The sequence below is a fragment of the Carassius carassius genome, chromosome 4 (assembly GCF_963082965.1).
Source record: "Carassius carassius chromosome 4, fCarCar2.1, whole genome shotgun sequence".
Lineage (NCBI taxonomy): Eukaryota > Metazoa > Chordata > Actinopteri > Cypriniformes > Cyprinidae > Carassius > Carassius carassius.
The window spans coordinates 16,034,172-16,043,761 of record NC_081758.1 but is presented as its reverse complement, the minus strand read 5'-3'; the positions used below and the strand labels follow the sequence as shown (position 1 = coordinate 16,043,761).

At 33.6% G+C, this 9,590-nt stretch overlaps 1 protein-coding gene across 1 annotated transcript; it reads right to left on the bottom strand.

Annotated features, from left to right (window-relative positions):
- Positions 1–363: 363 nt before the first annotated feature.
- On the bottom strand, positions 364–7,532 carry zgc:114041 (uncharacterized protein LOC574425 homolog). The gene is made up of 4 exons (XM_059541576.1): positions 7,205–7,532; positions 6,907–7,050; positions 2,917–3,693; positions 364–555 (listed from the first exon to the last, which is right to left on the bottom strand). Exons 1-4 carry the CDS (start codon positions 7,404–7,406, stop codon positions 404–406), a joined length of 1,275 nt encoding a protein of 424 aa, XP_059397559.1. The 5' UTR covers positions 7,407–7,532; the 3' UTR covers positions 364–403.
- Between the last annotated feature and the right edge of the window lie 2,058 nt (positions 7,533–9,590).

Genomic DNA, 9,590 nt, shown 5'->3' with positions numbered 1-9,590 from the left:
TATATTGCTTTCAGATACTGTGAAGTAGGCTAGTCATATATGAATGCTTGTACTGTGAGGAAATAATAAGCTGCATCTGCACTCAGTGCTTCTTTAATTATTTCTAAGGGCAGAAACAGGCTCTAATAGCATTTCTTGTCATTTTTTGGGAACTACCTGTATTACTGGCTTGAAACGTGACCGATGCCACAGTCTTAAACTAATATCTCTCTCTCTGGAAGTTATAGGGTGAGAGGCTGAGATCATAAAATACATGTTACTTTTTAAAAAAAGTAAAAACATTAATAATAATAATATAGCTTTAAATAAAAGTTCACATAACAAAAGTAAAATGAAATTCATATTTAAAATCTTCAATGGCTTTTAAACATCTGCACTCTCCACTTTCAGTATCGGATGATCTCTATATATTCTCAGCACATGAATCTGGTAGTTTGTGATTTTTCTTCTCTACCAGCCTGTCAACAAGCACCACGAAGACCCCAGCCAGGACAAGGCAGAGGCCAGACAAGTAGAAACTAACACTGAAGTCCCGAGTCCAGTCCACCAGCCAGCCTGTGACACAGATACACAAAAAGAACATGAGACAGGTGACAGAGAGCCTTTGGGATAAAGACAAATACTGCTGTTAGCGCTGTCCGTTTCCTCCCTACTGACCCACCATCATTATAAATTGAACCATACTTAGTTTAGCAGTTTATAATGGCTCAAAATAAATCTTAAAGAGGTCATATCACGAGAAATCTACATTTTGTAATATTTAACATCTCATAATAAATGGTTGTTAAAAGCTGCAAAAAAATGTTAAGCTAAGTTACGCAACATTAGATTCTTCATGAAGATAAGAGAATCTCTGTCAACTTGCACACCTACATTTGCACATAATCACCTGCTTGGCCTGGCTCATCATGGTGCAGTAGAAAGAAAAAAAGGAGAATGTACTATTTAACTAAATTCAACTGTAAAATAGTTTTCGGGTCTAAAAGAGTATGCAGCAAAATGTTCAAACTGACTTCGACATACATATAACTCACATTTTTACCAAAAGTTTTTCAAAGGGCAAAAAGTTACATATAATACAAAAGCTGAAGTTGTATAAAAATCAAAGCATGTAACAGTAAAGTGATGAACATACGAAGGCGACTACTATTTAAATAATATTAATTTATAGAAATCTTAAAAAGGATAATTTTAGACCAATTTATGTTATTTTTACAGTATTTATATAGCCTACGTATTTTACAAATATGACACTAGTAGACGTATAACTATTTGCTATCACAATGACTAATTTTAATGAGGACTTCTGTTCAATTTTGCCATGCATCATGATATTTCCTCACTAATATATATATATGGGATCTAGGAAGGAGGACCCAATTGCAGTGAGTTATATAACAAGGGTTTGACAAAAGACTGATACAAGAGGGAGGTGAAGTGCACGAGATACGACAACAGGAACACAATAAACCGGAACAGCTAGGGAAGGCCTCAGGAAACAAGTGACAGAATACTTTGGCAACAGAGGGGTGGACATGACAGGAACTCAAACACAAGACTAGACAGGACAAAGCTCCACCAAAACACAAAATAAACTCAAGACAAGGAAAAATATAAACCAATGAACTGATAAAAAGGTTAAGTAACAAAATAAATTAACAATTTAACCAACTCTGAACAACAAAACCATATTAATAAAATATTACAAATAAAAAGCAAAAAACAAACAAATTACTAAAACAAGGACCAAGACAAGAACCTACAAGGACTAGACTAAACAAGAGTACAAGACCAACCAGGCCGGGAGACATGGACACATATTCAGCCACATCCACAAACCGAGACCAAGACAGTGACAGAGGGGGTGAAAACGACTACGGACCAGCAAACACAAAAGGGTAAGGTGCTCTATAAATGGGGAGGAAAATACATGAGGGACAGGCGAGCACAATTAGACCAACTAGGCTAACAAGAGGGTGTGGTAAAGAGGAAACAAGGAGGAGGGGCTAATGGAGCACATGACTGAGAAAATAACTAACAAGGCCATGTGCTGACACTAGACACAAGAAACAAAAACATGAAACAAAGTGACAGTGCAGAACCCTGACAATATCTAAATGTATTTAAACTTTGGCTTTCCATTGTCATACTGATGCTACACAATACATTAACACAATACATAATTTTTTACACATTTAGTAAATAAATAAATGCTGGTTGAATTATTTAGGGTTAGCTCACTAAAAACTAAAAGTGAAATTCTGGCATGATTTATTCACTTTGAGAAAGGTATTTTGGCAAAGCCAGCATTTTACTGAGATTTGTCCTCAAAACAGTGAAATATACTGAAAACAAGTGTGAATTAGCACTGACTTGACTGGGATGTTCGCTAAAAATAAACTGATTCCATTTTTTCCTGACGTCTGGGTCCTTCGGCAGTGTTGTTTTTCCACAGCCAGGAATGGCACATCATCTGCATGACATCGTGTCACACCTGTGTGCGTGACAACGATGCAATGTTGCAAAAATAGGCGTTGTTTTCTTGCTCTGGAGGCAGTCATATGCAAACGATTGTGCCCAGGGGATTTCACCTTGTCCCTCTGATCAAAAACAAGTTTTCTAAGGGTTGTTACATAAATGCTTTTTTTTTTATTGATGATGAGGACATTTTAAGTTATGAAACTTGCAGGATGTATTAAGCATACAAAGACCTCTTCTGTGTCAAACGATCAAGGGAAATTTTGTTTCTCATGTTGTGACCCCTCTAAAACGGCAGCATGTGCTTATAAACATACTACTATCATTCATTGGTGTGGACATTAATATAGTTATTGTTATAGTTATCTTTATAGCTAGCGCTCTTGGTGTGAAAGCACCTTTAGTCTGATATGCCTGAAGTTAAAGGCATGCACTGACCTGCAGCAGGTGGGCCCACAAATCCTCCAGAGCTCCGGAACAGCATGAAAAGCCCTAGAGCTCTATCAAAGCCCTCCAGTCCAACAATATCCACGATACTTGTCACATGGATGGCCACCACACAGCCGAACAGGAAGCCATAGAGTGACGAAAAGACCAGGATACTCCAGTAGCTCTGTGCGATGGGAAGCAGTAGTAGCACCACCCCCAGCACAGTGACCACCATGGACAGCAGCTTCAGGTTTCTCACGAGCCGTAGGTTAGCCACCCAACCACATGCCAGTCTGCCCAGCAGGTCTGCTAATGCCAGCACTGACAGAGCCGAGGCCGCCCAGTACTGCTCCATGCCCAAACTATTGGCATAGGGCACCAGAAACAGAGGTGGGATGAAGAAACCTGCTGCAGCCAAGATGGCAAACATGATATATAGCAGCAGCTCAGGCCTCTGAATGAGAGAGCACTGGAAAGTGCCTTTTTTTGATGTCCTGCTTTCCTCTTTTGTGTCCAGCACCGAGTTGTCTTGGGTAGAGGTTTGTGCAGCTGGGAGGGATTTCATCAGAGAACCACACACACACAGATTCAGCTGAAGACCACCAATGATGAGTAAAGCCCCCTGCCAAGAATAGCTGTTGATAAGCCACTGGAAAAATGGGCTGAATCCCATGGCAAAGACGCACTCTCCAGAACTAGCAATAGCATAGGCAATGGGACGCCAGCGTTTGAAATAATGGCTGACCATGCTGTTAGCTTGTATCCAAGAAAATGAGATGCCAAGTCCTAAATCATAAAAAAAAAAACAATGAGTTCGGAAGTATTTTTTTTTTTTGGAATATCTCTTATACTCACCAAAGGTGCATATATTTGATAAAAACATTAAATAAAAATAAACAAATAAATAATAACAGTGATACAGTTCAAATTATTACAATTATATATATATATATATATATATATATATATATATATATATATATACAGTACAGACCAAAGGTTTGGAAACATTACTATTTTTTATGTTTTTGAAAGAAGTTTCTTCTGCTCATCAAGCCTGCATTTATTTGATCAAAAATACAGAAAAAACTGTAATATTGTGAAATATTATTACAACTTAAAATAATAGTTTTCTATTTGAATCTACTTTAAAAAAATAATTTATTCCTGTGATGCAAAGCTGAATTTTCAGCATCATTACTCCAGTCTTCAGTGTCACATGTAACATCCAGTCTATCACATGATCATTTAGAAATCATTCTAATATTCTGATTTATTATGAATGTTGAAACAGTTCTGCTGTCTAATATATTTAAAGAAATAAAAGGTTAAAAAGAACTGCATTTATTAAAAAAAAATAAAAAATCTAATAATATATATTCTAATAATATATTTTCTTTACTGTCACTTTTTATCAATTTAACACATCCTTGCTGAATAAAAGTATTGATTTTATTTTTTTTTAAAAAGAAGAAAAAAAAATTACTGACCCCAATGTACTGTCCAGTAGTGTATATTGTTATTACAAAATATTTATATTTTAAAAACATAGCTTTTTTTTTTTTTTTTTTTACTTTAAAAAAAGTATCATAAAAAAGTATCACATGTTCTGAAAAAACATTAAGCAGCAGAACTGTTTCCAACTTTGATAATGAATCATCATATTAGAATGATTTCTAAAGGATCATGTGATAATGATCCTAAAAATTCAGCTTTGCATCACAGAAATAAATGATAATTTTAAGTATAATAAATTTAAAAACAATTATTTTAAATTGTAATAATATATCACAATATTAAAAAAAATTCTGTATTTTTGATCAAATAAATGCAGGCTTGATGAGCATGAGAAACTTCTTTCAAAAACATTAAAAATAGTAATGTTTCCAAACTTTTGGTCTGTACTGTATATATATATATATATATATATATATATATATATACATATATATATATACATATATATATATATATATATATATATATAATTGTAATATTTTGAACTGTATCACTGTTGTTATTTATTATATATATATATGTGTGTAATTTGTTTTACAAAAATTAGTGGTTTTATATTTGAATATATTTCAAATGTTTTTGAAAAATCTAATAATATATATTCTAATAATATATTTTCTTTACTGTCACTTTTTATCAATTTAACACATCCTTGCTGAATAAAAGTATTGATTTTATTTTTTTTTAAAAAGAAGAAAAAAAAATTACTGACCCCAATGTACTGTCCAGTAGTGTATATTGTTATTACAAAATATTTATATTTTAAAAACATAGCTTTTTTTTTTTTTTTTTTTACTTTAAAAAAAGTATCATAAAAAAGTATCACATGTTCTGAAAAAACATTAAGCAGCAGAACTGTTTCCAACTTTGATAATGAATCATCATATTAGAATGATTTCTAAAGGATCATGTGATAATGATCCTAAAAATTCAGCTTTGCATCACAGAAATAAATGATAATTTTAAGTATAATAAATTTAAAAACAATTATTTTAAATTGTAATAATATATCACAATATTAAAAAAAATTCTGTATTTTTGATCAAATAAATGCAGGCTTGATGAGCATGAGAAACTTCTTTCAAAAACATTAAAAATAGTAATGTTTCCAAACTTTTGGTCTGTACTGTATATATATATATATATATATATATATATATATATACATATATATATATACATATATATATATATATATATATAATTGTAATATTTTGAACTGTATCACTGTTGTTATTTATTATATATATATATGTGTGTAATTTGTTTTACAAAAATTAGTGGTTTTATATTTGAATATATTTCAAATGTAATTAATTCCTGTGATTGCAGAGCTTAATTTTCAGCATCATTTCTCTAGTCTTCAGTGTCACATGATCCTTCCGAAATCATGCTAATATGCTGATTGGGTACCTAAAAACATTTCTTATTTTTATCAGTGATGAAACCAACCTTTTTTTTTTCTCTTTTTTTTTTTTGTGGAAATCACAGTACATTTAGTTTTCTGGATTGTTCTAAGAATATAAAAGAACAGTAATTATTTGAAATAGAATCTTTTGTTACATTATAGATGCCTTTACTGTCACATTTGATTAATTTAAAGTACCCCTGCTGAATAAAAGTATGAAATTCTTTGAAAAAAAAAAAGGTAAATTCTTTGGAATAAATAAATAATCCAACATATTAAAATAATCTTTTTGAGATTTGGTGCAGCTATCCTTGATCTAGTCAAGTTCATACCAAATTCTCCTGAATTATGGTCATTTTTTTTTTTTTACATCTGTCAAGTCAGTTCAAACTCCACTAAGGTTGCTGCAGTAAGCCTTGCTTCAAGTCCGTTCACATCATTCCTGAGAGTTATCCAAGCCAATCCAACCCCAGAGCTCGATCCAGTGTCGGGTCCAGCCCCAGAGGGCAGGTCATCAGAACCAAGGGCTATCAAGAGTCAGTTCTTGAGTTTCTTCCTGTGGCCCAGGAGGGTTTTTCAATAACCCCCTAGGGTCATCCTCAGTCAATTTTGGAACCTTGTCTAGAGGTGTCGAGTTCGGTGGCCTAGTCAGAACCTCATACACACTATGTATATTTTGGCACACTAGTGGTTAATAAACCGAACTGCACGCATCCCGCGGAAGAACACTCTAACCGAAGCTACTTCTGCAAGTTTATGTCTATGTCTATTCATGTCAATCAATACTTATATGTAATTAGCAAATTTTGAACACAGAAAAGGTTAGTGATAGTGATGCTTTAAATAAAAAAATTAAAAGCCAAAACTACATGTTGTAAAACAATGTATTAAAGAACAACATAATATATAATGTATTTTATATTATTTACTTATTATCATAAACATAACATAAATTAATATAACTCCATGATGGCTTGCTGCTTTCAACACAGCATAAGATTTTCCTTCACTTGTATGAATGAAAAAAGCATTGTGTGCTGCAATTCTGAATTGCATAATTATTTAAAAGTTACCTTGTAGTACACCCATAGACAGATACATCCAAAGCAGACTGAGGCCCAAAGAGGCGATAATCATTCCTGAGGCAGCCAGAAGCCCTCCGACCATGATAACAGCGCGCTGGGACAGGTGCATACTGAGAGCACTGGCAAAAGGAGCTAAACAGATAAGAAAAACAAGTCTCTCTATGCAGGTCTGGAGTCATCATTAAATGTCAGTTTCAGACAATTTGTTATACCTGTTCTGAGAGTATTCATACAATTTCTTTTGATAACTAAATGGAAAACGATAGTACATAAAAGTATTCCTCACCTCCCAAATGAAACATAGCAATAGTGGTTGAGGTCACCCATGAGGTAGTACTGGTAAGGACATTGTAGTGACTTTGGATTTCAAGGAAAAACAGGCCGTAGTTTTTAATAACAGCAGTGGTCAGGCCCATGATGAAGAAGGCCGAGGTCACCACGACCCAGCCATAGCCACCATCCGGTGGATCGCTCAAGTACCGCTCCATGCTGAATCTGCCAGTGGGTTCTCATCTGCTGTTAAATATTGCTGCAGAATTTCAACAATGGGGTATGTAACTCTATACCAGAGTTATTTTAATATTATTTACAGACTGCTATAGTATTAATTCATATTTTGAATTATCTTTTATTTTTATATTTTCCATTTTAATATATATATATATATATATATATATATATATATATATATATATAATTTATTTATTTTTTTTGCATTTTTATTAGTTTTATTACTTATGTCTAGCTTTATTTGTTTTTTTTTATTTTGCATTATTTCGTTTTAGCAATTCAATTATTTCAACCAATGATCTAGGCTGTATTCCCTTCTTTTGAACTTTCAATTCTTTGATTCATTTAAAATAGAAATATTTTCTATTTTGTATACTGTATATTTCTTTAATGTCACTTTTGATCAATTTAATGAGAATGTTAGTATTTATTTCACGGGTTCACTGTTTTTATATTCTAGACTTGATTGTGTTTATGGGATGCAGTCTAACATGTGTTCATGTTTTGTTTAAAAAACGCATTCTTTTTCACATAATTAGGCCACCTTTTGAGATCGCTTGGCCTTCATTACCATTTGTATGAAGACGACATGCAGATTTATATACATTCAAAACCACATGTGTGCCTTGACGAAGCTTATTTGTCTGACTGCATATCTGAGATTAAAATATGGATGGATAATAATTGTTTGTATTTGAACGGTGGTAATACTGAAGCTATGCACATTGGTTCCTGTTATCAAATTTCTAAAGCTGGTTGTCGGTCCCTGACTCTTGATGGCTCTGTCTTGGAAATGCAGAGTCAAGTGAGGAACCTTGGAGTTATCTTTGATGCAACTATGTCTTTTGATTCTTTTGTCCAGAGCAGTGTTAAAACCTCTTTTTTCCACCTCAGATATATTGCAAGATTACGTCCTATGTTACATTTTAGTCACGGAAATGCTGATAAATTCCTTTGTCATCTCACGGTTGGACTATTGTAACGCTCTTTTAACCGGAGCTTCTAAATCTACACTTAATAAATTGCAATATGTATAAAATTAACTTAACTGTGACTAGGATTGGCAGTCATATTACTCCAGTGTTGGAATCTCTGCACTGGCTCCTGGTCAGATTTAGATTTAGAGTGGATTTCAAAATGATGATGCTTACTATTAAAGGTCACATGGCATGGAAATTTTACTTTATGAGGTTTTATAGCATTAATATGAGTTTCCCTAGCCTGTTTATGGTCCTCCAGTGGATAGAAATTTCGATAGGTGTAAACCAAGCCCTGGGTGTCCTGCTCTGCCTTTGAGAAAACGAGAGCTCAACCGGGCCGATCTGAAATCTTCCCCTTATGTCGTCATAAGGGGAAAGGTTACCTCACCTTTCTCTGCTTTGCCCGCCCAAATATTTACATATAATTCAGTCGCAATGTCAGCACAGGCGTTACAAACAGACTTTTATGATATGGATTCGAAAGCACTGCCACAAACAGTGAGTAACAGTGTTAATTAATGCCTGATCTGTGATCAGTGATTTCTGATGTGAAGCTAATTATTCAAGTTCACACAGACTTTCTTTCTAAATCGTTTAATACTGCTTATGCATCAGTGAATCAAGCCAGTGACTAAACGATCAACTTCACGTTTTTTCTCTTAGTAGCATGAAACAAATCTGTTATTGAAATTGTGATTTAACTACAGAGAGCGATCAAAGAAGCTCCCTTTATTTTGTTTGGAGCTGTCAATCACATATATGTGATAATGAAGGACGCTGTTATGCTGCACAACAAAGCTCTTACTGTATTCATGTCATGTATTAATGTGTTTGCTGTTCGTTGTGGTGAAAGCATTTTGTGATTGAAAGCATTTAGCTTAAATGATTAATATGAATAAACAGTGCTCATAAACAGCTGCTGAGGTCGTATTCTCAAGTGAAGCAAGTTGAGGCTTGGACCCTGGAAACATCACTTCTTACTTCATCACTTAACAACCGAATTGGCTCAGAATGCATTTTCAAATCCACATTGACTTTAATTACATTATGCACTTTTGGCTCAGACTGCATTTTGAAATTCACACTGCATTTTGCTACAATTATCTCATGGTAGCACAATGAAAATGCAATCTCAAGTGTCCTACCCATAAGTTTAAATGTATTTAGGAAAAATTGCATTTG

Excerpts from the sequence above, each read along its gene's own strand:
- zgc:114041 (XM_059541576.1), bottom strand. The coding sequence starts at position 7,406 with ATGGAGCGGTACTTGAGCGATCCACCGGATGGTGGCTATGGCTGGGTC. Across the intron at positions 7,051-7,204 it reads TGCTATGTTTCATTTGGGAG|CTCCTTTTGCCAGTGCTCTC; the intron begins GTGAGGAATACT and ends TTATCTGTTTAG. Across the intron at positions 3,694-6,906 it reads GTCTATGGGTGTACTACAAG|GACTTGGCATCTCATTTTCT; the intron begins GTAACTTTTAAA and ends TTTATGATTTAG.